Source organism: Procambarus clarkii, chromosome 7 (genome assembly GCF_040958095.1).
Source record: "Procambarus clarkii isolate CNS0578487 chromosome 7, FALCON_Pclarkii_2.0, whole genome shotgun sequence".
Taxonomy (NCBI): Eukaryota; Metazoa; Arthropoda; class Malacostraca; order Decapoda; family Cambaridae; genus Procambarus; species Procambarus clarkii.
In genome coordinates this window covers 55314853-55332931 of record NC_091156.1, presented here as the reverse complement: position 1 = coordinate 55332931, position 18079 = coordinate 55314853, and the positions used below count along the sequence as shown (strand labels likewise).

Here is an 18079-nt window from a genome sequence, read left to right as displayed (position 1 = left end):
TGTTGAGCGACTCAAAGATTTGCAACATTGCACGAGGTGCCTCAGGAAACATAACATCAACGACTGTGATACCCAATTACACATCTGTAATAGGTGTAACAAAGGTCAGCACCATGCAGCATTGTGCAGAGACACCAAAACAACGTCTCCAAACCCCAAGGTGGAAGATAGCATTCCCACCTCAGTACAGTACTGCAAGGTGCAACAAACAAAGAGTGTCCAATCGGCAAAGTCTAAAGGTAATACGACTTTGCCTACTGCCCAAATTACCATCCTGAATAAGAGGGCCAAGGTCCATACCCGTGGGTTGTTTGACCAAGGATCCCAGAGAACATATATCACTAAAAAGCTGGCAGATGAACTACAATTAAGGCCTGTAGCCCAGACGTCATTCAACATCTCAGGGTTTGTAACAGATGCAGGACCTCAAGTCTACCAGGTGGTACAACCATCAGTACGTTTAGGCAGGTACGTCTGTCGAGTACAAGCCATTGTGGTGGACAAAATACCAGTAGACCTACAAGTTCAAGGTCTGAGAGCAACAGCCAAATTCCTGAGAAATAGAGGAATAAAATTGGCAGATAATATTAAGTCTGATCACCTCACCGACTTCGGTCTCCTTGTAGGGACAGACTATTGTCATCGATTCATCGGTAGCCCTACTAAATATCAGGGTATAACCATGTTAAACTCTGCAGGAGGTAAATTACTCTCAGGCCCAGTATCAAGCCTGAGGAGACCTATGCCTGCAGATAAACAATACCAGTAGAAATCTAAATTTGTCAGCTGATTATATTTCTCCAGTAGCATTATACTAAGGAGATTACAGCTGACTATACCAACAGAGGTTGATGTTAGTATCATCATTTAAAGCTGAAGATGAGTTCATGAGGCCTCAGTGGCAAATCAGTGAACAGTAGCCTAAAACAGCTACAAGTCACTGCGACCAATGTCACTGAACCCACTGCAATCTCAGAACCATACTTTACTTTAATGATGAGCTATTCAATCTTCTGAATCAATTAACTAAATTAAACCCCAATAAATATGATGACTGATTTGATACATTTATTATTTAATCAAGATGTATTCCATGGGCCTCAGTGTTTATATATCAGTGACCAGTTACCTGAACAAACTTCAAGTTATATCTAATGTCACTGATCTCACTGCAGTCACTGAATCATACTTGACTGTAGTACTTGATCACATCCAGTCTTCTGGGTTAAATAATATGTAATAAGGCTTGAATATTAGCCTTTCAAGAGTTGACAGGGAAATGAAATCGCGTTAGACTTCTAACCCCTGCAACTCTAGTACGGGACATCCGTCCTGTACGAACAGGCGCACAAATGTGTGATTACTAACTACTAACATCAAATTAATCTAATAATTCGAAGGAGGAGTATCGGTGTTCGTCTGTTCCAAAGAGGACTTCGACCCGTGAGCAGCCCCCTGGGGAATTATGTCGGAAAATCCGACACCATTTAATATATTATACAGACAGATAATAGCTGTGTTGTATAAACAAGTTACCCATAGAAAACGTAACTTGTAGTGGAATTACCATTTAAAGAAAACGGGATATCATCACCACATACTATTATAATTCACCACCTATTATGGTGGGAATTATTCTTAAATACATTAGTCTTTGGACTTTACCATCATAAAAACATCTTATATAAATTAACTTAATTATCAATATTAAAGTAGAGTAAATGTGACCCTTCTATCACTTTCTGAAATCTGGACAATGTAAGCCAGGCGTGAGTGAGGAAGGAGGGAGCCATTGTTGTGTCACATCCGAGACGCGTGGAGCAAATTCGGCTCCTATCATATCTGGACAATGTCGGCCAGGCGTCAATAGTATGGAGTGTTAGACGCAGCCATTGTTGAGACTAGACCAGAGGCTCACACGGGAGCATATTCGGCTCCTGTTAATTTACTTGGACGTAGTGTTATGGAAACTAAAGGTGTACCATTTTCAACACGCTGTCTACAAATTCAAGTTAAGTGTTCTTTCCGAAACCCATGTATCTTTCATTTATGGCCATTAATGTCATTATATAGGGTGAACCGGTTAGAGCACGACATAGCCTCAAACTAAAGGTAATTAAGCCAGGTCTTTATTGTTCCATGTATAGTGTTTTCTCTGATATAGCTTGTCATATATAGGTATCTGGCTTCACAGTTAGCGCCCTTTTGACAGGTCAAGACGAGGAAGCAAGATTTTGTCATCAGTTACTGGGTGATGGAAGCTACCTCAAAGAGGATAATTTGGTGTCTACACCCTAGTTATACCTGGTGGACTAACCTGCTGTACTATAAGATAAGGAACCTCTTCAATGTATGTAGTCTATTACTGTAGTTTGATTGGCTGCATATATACAAATTTAATTAATATAAACCCCCCTAATGTGTAGAGGATCGATTTGTGAGATTATGAGATTATTGCAGAAATACAGTCCACTTATCATTATACAAATTGCTATCGAAGTATATAAATTAACGTAAATATAAATTCATATAAATTAATGCCACCCCTGAATCAACAGAAATTGTACCCACATTAAATTCCTTAACTGAAACTCCTAAAGTGGCCCAATCGTTAGGTATTAAGGGTACTAATAATCAATGTAATACTAACAGGTTAAACACTGATTTATCAGTGAGACCTAAGAGTACTATAAGTACTCCCAAGAGCCCAATAAGTGCACCCAAGAACTCAATAGCTACTCCCAAGAGTACAACAAGTACTCACAAAAAAATAAATTAATAAATACATGCAAACAACAAAGTCTTCAAAACCTGTAGACAATGTTTCACCTAAACCGGTGAACCTTAAGCATGCTGTAGGCTGGGGGTTGTGTTTGTTTTGTCATCAAAAACATTCTTTATATAAATGTATAAATTATCCTAGTAGAGACATCCGAGTCAGACGACCCAAACAGTTACAAAATGTACCAGGTGTCTCAAACACTTAATACTAAAAGCTGTAAGACCCCACTGAACACATGCAATAGGTGTAGAAGGGGACAGCATCATGCTGCACTTTGCAAATTTATTAAAACAAATTATACAAATCACAAGGCAAGAGATAGAAGTAAGTAAGTAATTATCAAAAGAAGGCACCAAACCGGGAAGGCTATGTAGCACCATCAAATGTGCAGAATAATCAGAGGGCGCTAAATATCACCAAGGATGCCAATACGGGAACAAAAACGCATAAGGCAAACGATATCAAAAGTATCCGAGCCACCAAGAATTCTATTGAGGGACAGGTGACCTCGAGGGGCGGTCGGAAAGCAAGACACACGCTCGTCCTGGAAGTCAGGACATTCAAGAAGGACATGCACGACCGTAAGAGGGACAATGCAACTAGGACAATAAGGAGCAGGGCGGCGCTCCATCAAGTGACCATGGGTTAAGCGAGTATGGCCAATACGCAACCTTGCCAGAGCCGTTTCCCAACGCCGGTTATGGTGGTAGGAGGACGGCCACGAGGAAACACAACATTTAAGAGTACGTAGTTTGTTACCAGTAACAGACGACCAAGAAGCCTGCCAACGGGTAAGGACGGAGGAATGGATAACCGGGTAAAAGTCGGAATATGGAATACCTTTACGAGAGATGGGACAAAAGCGGACAGCTTCCTTGGTGGCAGCATCCGCACGCTCATTTAAAGACACACCAATATGGCTGGGAACCCAACAAAACTCAACCGACTTAAATTTACTGTGAACAAGAAACAGCCAATGCTGGATCTCGACAACTACTGGATGAACCGGATTAAGGGACCCGAGAGCCATGAGGGCACTACGAGAGTCAACAACAACTACAAAGGAAGACTGACAACGAGAAAGCAGGAGACGAAGAGCATAGAGAATAGCATAAAGCTCTGCTGTAAAGATGCTAGTCTCCGGAGGTAAGCGACACATATAAGTGCGATCAGGAAAGACAACAGAGTAGCCAACACCATCCGCAGACTTAGACCCATTGGTGAAGACAGAAACGGAGCGGGAGTGAGAAGAAAAGCGCTCGAGGAAAAGGCGGTTTAGAACCATAGGAGGGGTAAAAGCTTTAGTGATACGGGTCAAGGATGTACAAAACCGCGGAAGAGGGACTCTCCACGGGGGGCAAAGAAGGAACAACACGAGGAGAAACATCAGAAATACGAACGGAAAGAGAATCCTGTAGGCGAGATAACCGGACAGAAAGAGGGAGGTGGTGAAGAGGAACATTAACCGCAGGAAGGGTAAAAGTTAAAGCACGACAGAGGCGAGAGGAAGGATGTTGCAAGGACCGCGCAAGATAGCGAAGACAGTAGCGAGCACGGCGGTCCTGGAGAGACAAGAAGCCAGTGTCAACATACAAGCTAAGGATGGGAGTCGAACGAAAGGCACCAGAACTGAGGCGCAACCCAGTATGGTGCAAAGCATCAAGACGGCGAAGAGTAGAAGGAGAAGCAGACGAGTAAGCAGGGCAACCATAATCGAGCTTAGACAGGACGAGAGAGGAATGTAAAGCTAGGAGAGTGCGCCTATCCGCCCCCCAAGAAGTATGGGACAAGACCCGAAGGAGGGTAAGGGCCTTACAGCACTCAACACGGAGGTAAGAGATATGGGGAGACCAAGACAAACAAGTGTCAAGGAATAACCCCAAAAGCTTCGTGGAATCTTTGTGTTCAAGGGGATGACCATAAAGTGACAAAGAGGGACGAAGAACGACCCGTTTCCGCGTAAAAGTCATGGCACAAGTCTTAGAAGTAGAGAACTTGAAGCCATGATCGGTGGCCCAAGAGGACACGGCATCAATAGCAAGTTGAAGCCGGCGCTGAAGGAGAGGCGAATCATCACCCTGACAGCAAAGGGTAAGATCATCGACATAGAGAGCGGAGAAGACAAAAGAAGGAAGAGAGGAAAGAAGACCATTGAGGGCAACCAGAAAAAGAGTAGTGCTCAGAACACTACCCTGGGGCACACCTTCGTATTGCTGAAAAGAGGCAGAGAGAGCGGTACCAAGGCGCACCCGAAAGGAACGACGAGAGAGGAAGCTGCGGAGAAAGAGAGGGAGATGACCACAAAGGCCAAAAGAATGAAGTTGAGATAGAATATGATATCGCCAAGTGGTGTCGTAAGCCTTTTCCAGGTCAAAAAGGACGGCAACAACGGAGGTCTTCGCAGCAAAAGCAGTACGAATATAGACCTCCAAGTTCACCAGGACATCTGTCGTGCTGCGGCACTTGCGGAAACCAAATTGAGAAGGGGAGAGGAGGTGATGGTGTTCCAGGAACCACATCAGACGAACGTTAACCATACGTTCAAAGAGTTTGCAGACACAACTTGTGAGAGCAATAGGGCGAAAGTCCTTAGGGGAAGTACCCAGAGACCCCGGTTTGCGAACAGGGAGGACAACGGCATCGAGCCAGTCCTCAGAGACTGACGACGACTCCCAGATCCGATTATAGACTCAGCAAATGCTGAGACGTGCACGGAGGGAGACGGCGAAGCATCTCATAATGAATACCATCGGAGCCCGCCGCCGTAGAAGCGCAGAGGGCCAGGGCAGAACGAAGTTCAGAGAGAGAGAAGGGATCATTATAGGGGAGCTGAAGATGAGTGCAGAAATCTAAAGGACGAGACTCTAGGACAGGTTTACGAAGAAGGAAAGATTGGGGAAGATGAAGACCAGAGCTAACAGAAGAAAAGTGGGAACCCAGTTCGGAAGCGACCTGCAACGGGTCCGCCACAAGAGTATCATGGAGGTGAAGGACCGGTGAAACATCGGGAACGAACTTACCAGCTATCTTGCGGATACGCTTCCAGATCTGGGCCAGAGGGGTTTCGGACGTAATTGTTGAGACATAAGATGCCCAACATTCACGTTTAGCCGTACGGATGGCCCTACGGGCCACCGCACTCGCTTTCCGAAAGAAAAGAAAAGAATCGGTCGTCTGCCTACGGCTGTGCCTCTTCCTGACTGCACGCTTACAGCGGACAGCCCGAGCACAGTCCGCATTCCACCAGGGAACGCACTTCCGTGGACCCCGAGAGGAAGAGCGAGGAATAGAGCGGAGGGCAGCGTTGAAGACAGTGTCAATGAAAAGGAGGAGAGCGTGAGAGAGAGGCAGAAGGGAGAGGTCAGAGAGAGCAGCACTGAGGGTAAATAGGGTCCAGTCCGCCTTAGCAAACTGCCACCGAGGGAAAGAGAGGGAAGGGCGAAAAGAGAAAAAGGAAACAAGGATGGGGAAATGATCACTTCCATGGAGGTCATCAAGAACCTGCCACGTGAAATCTAAGTAAAGAGAAGAAGAGCAGATCAAGACAAGAAAGGGTGCGAGTCCGAGAGTCCAAATGAGTGGGCTCACCAGAATTCAGAAGAGACAGGGAAGAAGAGAGGAGAAACGGCAACTAGGGGTCAAGAAACGGGGTCAAGAAGGCGACCCCGGGTATTCGTCAGAACGTCACCTCAAAGAGAATGACGACAATTGAAGTCACCCAGCAGGAGCACAGGCTCCGGCAAGGAGTCTAGGAGGTGTTTCAAATCAGGAAGAGAGAGCGGGACACTCGGGGGAGATAAATGGAACAAACTGTGTACCATTTCCCCACAAAGATACGAGCAGCAGAACAATGGAGAGGCGAAGGAAAAAGTAAAGGAACAAAGGGAACATCAGCACGAATCAAGAGAGCAGAAGAATTAGAAGCCCCAGCAACGGCTGGGGGGGGGGGGAGAGAAAGGAATAGCCACGAAAACGACCAGGACGAGCACCAAGCATCGGCTCCTGGAGACAGACACAAAGGGGCGAAAACCGCGAAATCAGAAGTTGGAGTTCGAGGAAATTGGCGTAATAACCTCGAACGTTCCATTGAAGAATGGACAACGACGAGAAGAGAAAGGACAAAAACAGAGAACAAGGAAGAAACAGAGGCGAAAGAGCAACAGAGCACGTTAAAGAATATCAGGGTCAGCAAAGTCAGGGTTAGGGGGCATGGGTAAACTGAGCAAAGACAGAGGGAAGGAAACGGGAGAACAGATCAGAGGTGGGCGGGCGGGGTCCGGAGGAGGAGGAGACAACGGAGAGGAGCAGTCAAGGACAGCAGCAGGAAGAGGGGGAGTAGAAAGAGGGGAGCGCACCCCAGCAAGAGCAGCAACCGAAAGGGAAGCAGGGGCCAAAGAAACCTCCATAGCAGGAACAGGGGGCGCAATCACTGAAACGGGAGGGGAAGGAGCAACAGAGCCAGAAGTAGGAGCTGAGGAAGAAAGCGAAGCCTTCTTACCCGCCGGGGAGGAGGAAGGAGAGAAGCCAGGCTTACGCTTCTGACTTAAAGAGACTGGTGTCCCAGCAACCATGTACCGGGCAACGGATTCCAGGGTCTCAACAGGAGAAGCTGAACGAGAGCACATACGACGGCCGTTAGGAGAGCGATGGACATCCGCCTGCACCGATAGGCGGCGGGGAGAGCCGATAGATGGAGGAAGAGGATGGGAAGGAGGATCGGAGGGGGACGAGGAAGAAGACACAGGAGACATGACAGACCGGGTAGAAAGAAGGGGAACCCCAGACAGAGGACCAGGAGGGGGACCCCTCGGGACAGAACACAAAGGGACAGAGGAGGGGGCAGTGGGCGTATCAGGGTCCAAGGCCCGGAAACGGTTGTGAGTCTGAGGAAGGGGGGAAGGACGAGGAGAGGAAGAGCGCAACACGTGAGCATAAGAGATGTTAGTATAAGGCGGGAGCCGGCGAACCTGGCGTCTCGCCACAGGAAAAGATAAACGCTCCCGGTGCTTCAGGTTGAGGACGCCTGCCTCAAGCTTGTAATGGACACAGGTACGGGAGAAGGTAGGATGGGCCTCACCGCAGTTGAGGCAGCGAGCTTGGGGAGAAGTGCACTCCGACTTAGAGTGACCTTCACCCCCACACAAAGGACAGAGAGAGACAGTCCCAGAGCAGCGGAGTGCACCATGCCCAAACCTCCAGCACTTGTTACAAAGTCGAGGAGAAGGAATGTACTTCTGGACAGAGCACCTAGCACCAGCAAGAATGACAGAGGATGGAAGGGTCCTACCATCAAAGGTAATCTTCACAACGCGAAGGGGTTGACGGCGACGACCACGAGGGGGACGAGTAAACGAGTCAACCTGGAGGACAGAATGGCCTTGGGCATCAAGGATATGCCAAATATCATCGTGGCAATCCTGCAGATTCCGAACACCGGTTGCAACATGGGGTGGGAGGAGAATAGTGCCAACACTGGCATTCATCTGAACATTCTTGGAGACCCGAACAGGGATCTCGCCAAGGCAAGACAAGGCAGCCAAGCGGGAAGCCGCATCCTGAGAAGGAGCAGCAACGACACGTGTACCGAGACGAGTGGGGTTGAAAGTAACAGACGCATCCACGGAATCTACAAGATGCCGATGGAGGGAGAAATCATCAGGAGGCGCAGAATCAAGAGGGAGATCAAAGTATTTGGCCCATGAAGCAGGACCAAACAAGGCCTGATGCTCATCAGCACGGGAAGGAATCGAGCGAGTGCGGCTGGGGCGCGAACGGCGTTGAGAACCCCTAGAGAGAGAGGGGTCAAAAGGCGCAGTAGTCACAACGAGAGACTTAGCCGCACCAGGGGACGAAGTGGTCACCACCGGGGGCTGGAGGCTCGACCCAACCACAGAGGAGGGAGGGGAGCTGGGGGAAGAAGTCAGGACGGTCAAAGGAGGAGCAAGGTCGGGGCCCAACGCAGCGGGAGCTACAAAGCCTGGTCTTCCAATACAGGCCGACTCGGGGGCTTGGTCGCCCACCCCACGAGCCGGAGAGGGTACAACGGAAACATTCAACGACATAGAAACGAAGAAAGAAATTCATCCACGAATGTGCCCCCATACCCACCATGGAGCCACAATAAGAGGCAGGACATCCAACAGGAAGCTATTGCCGATCATGCCGGGGCCCCCTAGGGGTGCGTCGTGAGTATACGCCCCACAAACGCCACCTTAAGAACCGTCAGTCCGTCGAGATCGGGTTCAGTGACGAAAGGGGGATTGACAATAAAAGGTTCCCCTCGCACGAGACGTTGGGTACTACAGTTCTACGGGTGCAAGAGTATGCCTCCTCAAGCACCCGGGCGTCAAAATAGAAGAAGTCCAAAGAAAGATCCAAAACAAGCAAAAGGTCGGCAGGAAACGACAAGCAGATAAGAGAAGAGGGGGGAGAAAAACGAAACATAAGGAAAAGGAAAAGCGATCCGGCACAATTAGAGAAGACAGTAAGAGATAGAAATCTCAAACAAGTTCAGTGTTGCAAGGTGTGAGAAGTTTACATCATACAATAACCAGCATCTCAAGTAAATGCAATATTGTCCACTGCCCTACTCCAAGTCAAGAAAAAAGGGACCAAGATCACCATTCGTGGCCTATTCGACTAGGGACCCAGAAAACTTTCATTACTCAGACAGCGGCAGAAGCACTTAAATTAAAACCAATCACACAGGTGAAATTAAACTTGTCAGGGTTCATGATAAGTAGAGGACCCCGAGAATATGCAGTAGTACAACCGCTCATACGCCTAGGTGGTTATGTCAAGTGTTATGATCCCAGGTAGCTGAAAAACGAGTCTAGCCCTGAGAGTTATTCTGCCAGGCCTGACCTACGTGGTTAAAGAAATATAGACCTGAAAATACATATAGTAAACACTTGATTAAATTTGACGACTAGATTAAAAGTATGGGCAGTGAATAATAATATAAATAAACGACTTGATATGGGATGTGGAGAATTTGAGTGAGGTGTGAGGCTCGTTTCAGAGGGGTTTGACCTTACTTGAGCTGCAGAAATCGAGAGGGGAGGTTGTGCTCCATTTGAGCCCCTGTTGAAGAAGAACCCCAGAGTGATATACATTCAAGAAGAAGGAAGTGGACAGACGTCTCACTTGTGGAATAAGTCTGTGAACGTGTCCGCTCAAGTCATGGACTGCAGGGAGAGTGTGGAGCAGTCTTTAAAGCTGTTTTGCGGGCAGCTTAGAGTGCCCTGGTGGTGACCGCTCAGTCAGTGAACGCAACGAGCGGACCAAATTCTTTGGTAAGCCATTTTAAACCAGTTGACAGTGATTGCCTGTGGTGGTCGTGTGCCCAGCGACCGTAGCAAGTGTCTATTGATATATTAGGCATATTTTATTAAGGTAGAAAGCCTAAATAAGAGAATAGAGATGAGGGAACCAGCTGAGGAGAGTAGCGGCACATCATCTCCTGCTGAAAGCTTGGAGGTAACTGACTGGGCCCGCTGGCTGGCAGTCTCAGGGGGACCGCCACGGGAGGGTGGAGAATGGACTCGCCCGGGCATGGGGGAGTCACCTTATGGCAGGTGGGAATCAGAGGGATGTCGAGTGGAGACATTTATTGTGCAGTTTATTTTAGTTATATGTTTGTAGAGGAAGATCTTTATGGCGTGTCAATGGGTTGCAGGTTTGTCAAGGGAAGGAGTTCCTGAGAGAACTTCGAGGTCAGAGGAGGAGTCTGTGGATGGAACTCCAAGGTTATTGAAGAAATACCGAGCTCTGTGGAAGAGCAGTCCCATAGTGAGGAATTGGACCTCAGGCTGTGAGAGGAGAAGCAGTGGAGTGGAGTTTCACGGGCTTCTGAGATACCAGTGGTGAAGCATCATTGGTGTTCCGGGAAAACTTCATAGTGCAGCAGCCTGGAAGAGCTGTAGAGGACCATGGTAGATAATTGTGGAGGAAACTGGAGACATTCTTGGTAGTGGACCTCTAGATGTAGAGAGGAGGTTCTTAATGTCCACTGATAGAGGGTTGATAGTGTTTGAGTGTCTTTAGTGTTACGAACCCTTCGTAACCGGGTTCTTCATAATCTCTATGATCCTACTCAAGTTCAGAGAAACCTAATCTTGGTGGAATATAGTGTAATGTTTAAAGGTAAAAGTAAAAGAACACTTAAAATAACCCCATTATTATTTTCCCATCATCATTATAATATTTACAAGTCTATGCGATGTCAACCGGATTGGCGTTGCTAGCCCTTATGCTTGCCTGCTTCACGGATGACGACCACAAGGTGCCTCTGATGAGGTCTTCGTTGCGCACCCGTTGGTACACTCAAGCAACAAAGTTGGCAACGCCTGACCAGCCCCACTGGCTGTTACCTTCCAGAAACGTAGTCTACAGCGATCAATCGAAGCGTTCATCTAGTCTCACTGATTATAGTGCTCAACCACAGCGCTCGACCAGCCCACTTGGCCAGCCTTTCCAGGATTAAAGTCCACAGCGTTCGACCAGCCCAATTGGCTAGTCCTTCCAGGAGTAAAGACCACAGCGCTTGTCCAGCCCAACTGGCTATCACCTTTAGGTCGACCTACGTCTTCCACTGTCCTGGCTTCACTCACTTCCCTAGCCTGCCTCTGGTTACTCGTTACCTTTCAGCCAGGCAGACTAAAAGATGGGAAACTCCATATAATGGGAGGGTCAACGGCCATAGTTTGGCGCCAGGATTGTAGATGGCACCAAGGTCCGTGACAATTAGCGTGCATGACGCAGTGGAAGGTGAGTGATTGGACGTTTGATTCAAGGAATATTTATATTGATGTTTATGTTGTTGCAGCCTTAGGCTGGATTCCTTGTGTATATTTATATATATTCTAGAGCTGATAGTGACATATTGTATTACAAGATTTAACCCACTAGGTGACGTTGGTAGCATAAATGGCAAGCCAGGAGTTGGGCTACCACTTGATATAAGCAGCTGATAGTCCTGATGGGATTAAATGCAACCTGACTATAATAGCATAGAGTGTTGGAGTCATATTATTATTCTTGAATGTATGTTCTACATGTTCACTGTCTAAGTAAATATATATAGTTTTCCGGTGTTTGCCCATTTCCTAGTGAGGCTTCCCAGAAAGTAGGAGAGAAAGAGAGAGAAAGAACCACAGCTGTAGACAGGGTGGTACAGAATTATAATTCAAAGAAAGGCGGATTGAGGAGGTCATACCAATCAAGCAGAGAGTGGGGAGTCACAGCGGCTCGAACTAGGTGTGTACACATGACAACGAGGCCAATGTTGGAGCCGCACCCCCTAAATGTGTGATGCTGAGCCCCTCTCCAAGAGCAGGAAGCGTACAAGGTAGCAGGTCCTGACCAAAGTACAAGCACTCTACGAGTTTTGGTTGGTTATACGGAAGGGATGTATGCACCTGACCGACACATAATAATATTTTGGGGCCTGTGTCCGGGAGAGTGAACTGACACCCACACCCTGTCCGGGAGTGGATTGGTACACCCTTTGTGGAAATAAGTAGACTTTGTGCCTGCAGGTGTATATTCTCTCTCTTAGGAAGACTCACAGGACACGATAGATAAGGTGCAAGCGTTTGTGGAGTCAGGCAAGCCTGAGGACTTCGAAGGTTGCATCAGGGATCAGTAGAAACAGATAGCGGAAAGATGTGTCATCAGGGTGAAGGCATCTAAAGTGGCTGGGATGAAGGATGGGATCTAGAGGCAGCTGAGAGCCATAGTGAAGCGGCAGAGCAAGGAGCCAAAAAAGGAGCTGAAAGTGGAAAGGAGGATGATGGGCAGGATGAAGTGAGATCCCAGGGATCAAGTAGGAGTAGTAAGAGTAGCCGCAGATAGCCGCTACTTCATCCCAGTAGCAGGAGTAGCCGGAATAGGAGCTTGGAAAGATTACAGCTAGGGCTCCAGATGTAGCATGAGGAGAGACAGTTCCAACTGGAAAGGTTGAAGTTAGAACTGCAGATGAAAAATGAACAAGGGAAAGAAAAAGAGAAAATCGGACTGGAGATAGAAAAGAGGAAACCAGACTGGAGGTAGAAAAAGAGAAAGCCAGACTAAAGGTGGAGAAAGAAAGTGAGGACCAAACAAATGCAGATAGAAGCAAATAGAACCTTGGCTGAACAAAGGATTGAATATGGGTTGCCAGAGAGCACCACCCAGGTATCACACCCACCAGATAATAGGGTTAGGGAAAAGGATATTCCCCTGTTTGTGCCCGAAGAGGCAGAGAGATTCTTCGAGTATTTCGAAAATGTAGCCAATATCAAGGAGTGAACAAATCCACAAGATCCTGTAGCCTCTCCGAGGCACAAACTCAATTCTTTTAGCCCTTTCGTAGCTCAGTCGATTAAGGCAGTATCTGGGATGCTCCCGGACGCAGGTTCAAATCCTTGTCACGGCCCTTGTGGATTTGTTCATTTGATGTATCACGTTAGTGTGATTTCTGTGTGTAATGATGTAAGGACGAAGAGGGAGAACGGCCTATTGACATAGCTCTGGTGCAGGGGGGAGTTGTGTAAAATCCTGGTTTGTGCCTCGGAGAGGCTATGGGATCCAATATGTTCAGTAGAACTTCGGTTTCAACTCTTTTAACCCTGTCGTGGCTCAGTCGATTAAGGCAGTGTCTGAGATACTCCCGGATGCAGGTTTGAATCCTTGTCACGGCCCTTGTGGATTTGTTCATTTGATGTATCACGTTAGTGGGATTTCTGTGTGTAATGATGTAAGGGCGAAGAGGGAGAACGGCCTATTGACATAGTTCAAGTGCAGGGGGGAGTTGTGTAAAATCCTGGTTTTGTGCCTCGGAGAGGCTACGGGATCCAGTAAGTTCAGTAGAACTTCGGTTTCAACTCTTTTAACCCTGTCGTAGCTCAGTCGATTGAGGCAGTGTCTGGGATGCTCCCGGACGCAGGTTCGAATCCTCGTCACGGCCCTTGTGGATTTGTTCATTTGATGTATCACGTTAGTGTGATTTCTCTGTGCAATCAAGGAGTGGCCACAAGAGGAATGGGCCCAACTGGTTCAGTTGAGATTGACCGGCATAGCCACTCGTTATTCAACAACATTGTCATAATCTTCTTGTTAACGACCTGATGATCCGCTAGTTCAGTAACAATATCATTTTCAGTCATGAGGAACAAACCTCAGCAGTAAACATGTCTATTTCAAGAATTCGTACGAGCGCCCATTATAAACATCCGCGGTCTTACATCTGCGTTGAACGAGAACTCGTAGACACCAAATCATGGACAGCCAAATCACATGGCCATCAACCACCAACTGGAGCAGCCTATCCTCCAAACAAAGACCCAAAATCCATTCCATGCAACCGCCAAACCCCCTTTTTATGAATGAAAAACGGTTTACACATGACTACCAAATGGTGACGTCCGAAAACTTCCGGAACAAGTGCTTCGCTGCCGACTTTTCTTTGAACTACAGTGCTGTAAATGCTTCACCCACATACTACAAATATTTGCCAACAGAACCTAGACACCTAGCCTATCCTAACCAGTGCCTAAATATGACCAATATGCTAATATATAATAATATTAACTTATATGAAAAAGTTCTCTTTTGAATAAACAGAATGTTAAAATTGATGAAACCCTTTTTGGGGTCGACCGCTGGATAGAACGGACTTGGTCCAAGGACGGGTTGACTGGTGTGTGTCAAAGCACGTCTTCACTCGTCGATAGTCACTCCCAGTCTCCTTCTAATAATTGCTAATTAACACTCTTTTTCTCTAATCCAAAAGTAAGTTTAACGAATGAGTTTCCACCACTCGTTATTCAACAACATTGTCATAACCTTCTTGTTAACGGCCTGATGATCCGCTAGTTCAGTAACAATATCATTCTCGGTCATGACGAACAAACCTCAACAGTAAACATGTCTTTTTCAAGAATTCGAACGCAACTTCATCGAGTCCCAGACCCAGTTGAATTTATATGATTAACAAGTGAGTTATTAGCCAATTTACGAACTCAGCACCAAAAACAATTTTCGTAATCATGAAAGGAATGAGAATATAGTCAGAGCCAAAGAAACTGTAGCAGCAATGAATACAAATGTGGAAAAACGAGGACCATCCGAGGATCGCCCATATCCTACCCTGTGAAGGGCCCAGGTAATGAGCCATGGTTTCCAGGAGCCATTGACCCATCCTAACCACTGATGGATTTCCCCTTGTGCCAGATGTACTTAAGAAAAAATTCCCATATTTATAAAATTTAAAAGATTGCCTTTGTGTGGTAACAAATCAAATAATTAAAGCTCTGATCTCCTAAGGCTAATAAGGGTGGGTTACACTTGACGGATTCCTCACAGTGTGTACAATATTATTTACCAGAGTGTGAGACATAAATCCGTTCTGGCAAGATCAGCGGCCGACGAAAGCAATCGTCAGCAACTTATCAAAAGAGAGCTTACCGAGTAAGAAGTGAACCTGACCATTGGTTACTTAGAAATTTTGTGATAATAATACATTTGCTTGGTGTTGGATTTATGGCCTGTTTTTCCTTAGGAATGGTTTTTATGGTAACAACAGTAGCTTGTTTACCAACCAGCAAGTATTCTGTAGTCCAGAAAATAGTCCAGCATTAAAATTCATTGCCAGAGTAGTTATCATTATGTGCCCTTTCTTTTGTGAGCGGTGTTTATAGTGCAAAACTGTGTATACCATTAATGTTGAGTTTTATAACGAAAAAAAATATGTTGCAAAGGCTGCAAGTAGATTTTATAGTGTAAAATAGAATCTATATGAATAAAAATGTAAATGTTCGTTTGTTCAAAATTGCTAATCTCCGAAAGATCTTCACCGATTGATTGGAAATTTTTACACAATGTTCCATTCGCATATGAGCGTGTTTTGATATACCTACTATATAGAAATTACTATTACAGGTAAAAACATGTTTCTTTAATTTTTTTTTTCATGTGAGTTTTCATGTGTGGGAAATCTCTGAAACATCTTTATCGATTGCTTTCGAATTTGACACAACGTTGCATTCAAATACGTGCATGTTTTTATATACCTACTATATACATGCCACACGTGTGACAGGTCAAAATATGTTTTTTTTTAAACACCACCATCTGTTGCACATAAAAGAAACACACCCTGCAATCTCTTAAAGCTCTTCCTTGATTGCTTTGAAATTTTGACACGTTATATTCGAATATACATGGGGTTTTATATACCTACTATATACATGCCACACCTGTGACAGGTAAAAACAATTTTTGGGGGGGGAAAAACCAATGCCATCTTTTGCACGTAAAAGCAACACATGATATTCTAAATATGTTACGATTCCATTTCAATGTTTCTGATGGCATTGATAAATTGAATTTTCATAGATTTCAATTTATTTTCATTTTGTTTTAATTATTTTGGGTGACTCTGCATTGGAATTGAGCTGTGTTGTTTACCATATCGTTTATTTTGTGAGTATAGTTTTTTGTTATTTTTTCGTTTTTTTTTCATTTCGATTTTTTTAACTGTTCTCATTTTTCAGTGATGGCAACATCAGATCATTTGGGAACGCATCGGTTGAGGGAGTGAAGAATGGTGGGGAGGACATGGGGGACAGTATTGGGGGATGGTGGGGAGGATGAGGGGACAGTGGTACTGAGAACAAGGGTAGAGAGGAGTGGGGGATATTGGGGAGTACGAGGGGACAGGAGAGGGGGGAATGGTGAGGACAAAGGGAAAGGGGTGTAGGGGATTGGGGGATGGTGAGGAGGACGAGGGGACGGGGATGGGGGGATTGTGGAGAGGACGAGGGAAATGGGGGAATGGTGGGAAGGACGAGGGGACAGGAGTGGAGGATGGTGGGAAGGAAAAGGAAACATGGGAGGGGTGAATGGTTGGGGGGACGGGGGAATGGGAAATGGTTAGGAGGACGAGGGGATTTGGGAGGGAGGAATGGTGGGGAGGACTGACAGACAGGGAATGATTGATGTGGCTCAGCAACGTGCATGCGTTGCTGAACCACAACAACGCATTGCTGGGTAAAGCGTGTGTATCAATAGTTTTGTTTCTCTCCATAGGTGCATGCGCTGAGGATAAATTCAGCTGCTTGGATGGTTCTAGATGCATACCCATGACGTGGCAATGTGATGGTGACCGTGACTGCGATGATAACTCCGACGAACTTTCTTGTGGTAAGTTGGGATGTGTGTTGCACTCGAAAGACTTCACTCAAATATCAACATTTATTAATACCTAATATTTAATAAATAATACTTCTAAATATTCTTGGCTTGAAATAGGAGCGGCCAGTACGCTCATTCACGGATCCATGGGAAACTTGACAAATGATATTCTATTGTTACAATAAAGGAAATGTTAAGTTTACTTCTTAATTTGATAAATCAAACAAAAGATAATAATATCTTTGTCATATATTCTATGTTGTTGTCCTCTATTCTACTTGCCAGTTTTAGTTGAGCCAATAATTTTGAATACTGTAAATGGGATTAGTGGGATTAAAATTTGCCACATCTCCAACTATTATCCATGATGCCATAAAGAAAAATATTGTATTATAAAGAAAGCAGAATAGAATTCATCAGATTGTATATTGCTTCAGAAAGCAGGCGATGTGACAGCATCATGCTGCACTTTGCAAATTTATTAAATCAAATTATTGTAACACGGGATAAGTATTGGCTCTACTTTGTCCTTTACTCGGCCCGTGCATATGTTTACTTAAACATAATTCCAAGGGACCCCAGAGCTAACTCTCAGCCAAGTCCCACGCTACGTGGTCTTAACCGCTTGATCGGCTAAGATTCTACAGGCAGGTGACATCGTACCATTTTTCTTGAAAACTCAAGGATCTCTTTACGCCGCCACTACCAGACCATTAACCAAAAGCTGTCAATTAATCGGGGTCTGGACCAATTAATCAATCATTTAACCCTTGGGCATTAATCCCCAAATTACTTGGAAAAGGGGGGGGGATGAATTTACGTTAAGTGGGGAATTACAGAAAACAAGGGGATTTATTAGCTCCTAAACTGGGCTAGGCTTACAACCTTACAGACTCGTGGAGACCAAATGGCAAGGATATCAACACATGCAAAGTTATTGATGGAAATAATAAAATACCGAGGGACAATCTAATCATTTATTTATGCAAATCTAAAAAAACAACTAATAAAAATCACTCCCTGATTTAACACTCCCAAACAACACTTTAAAACTTTTAATATTCCCTATTGAGACACGAATGAATTATTTCCCTATAACAAAACTCAGCAACTTTTACTATG

At 45.6% G+C, this 18079-nt stretch overlaps 1 protein-coding gene across 1 annotated transcript in view; it reads left to right on the top strand.

Annotated features, from left to right (window-relative positions):
- The window catches only part of LOC138358431 (uncharacterized), a 65913-nt gene extending 48880 nt beyond the window's left edge, over nt 1-17033 (top strand). Inside the window, exon 2 of the mRNA XM_069316281.1 lies at nt 16853-17033. Within this exon, the coding sequence (XP_069172382.1) occupies nt 16853-17031 (179 nt within the window). The 3' untranslated portion in view covers nt 17032-17033. The remainder of the gene's footprint in view (nt 1-16852) is intronic.
- Nucleotides 17034-18079: the final 1046 nt, after the last annotated feature.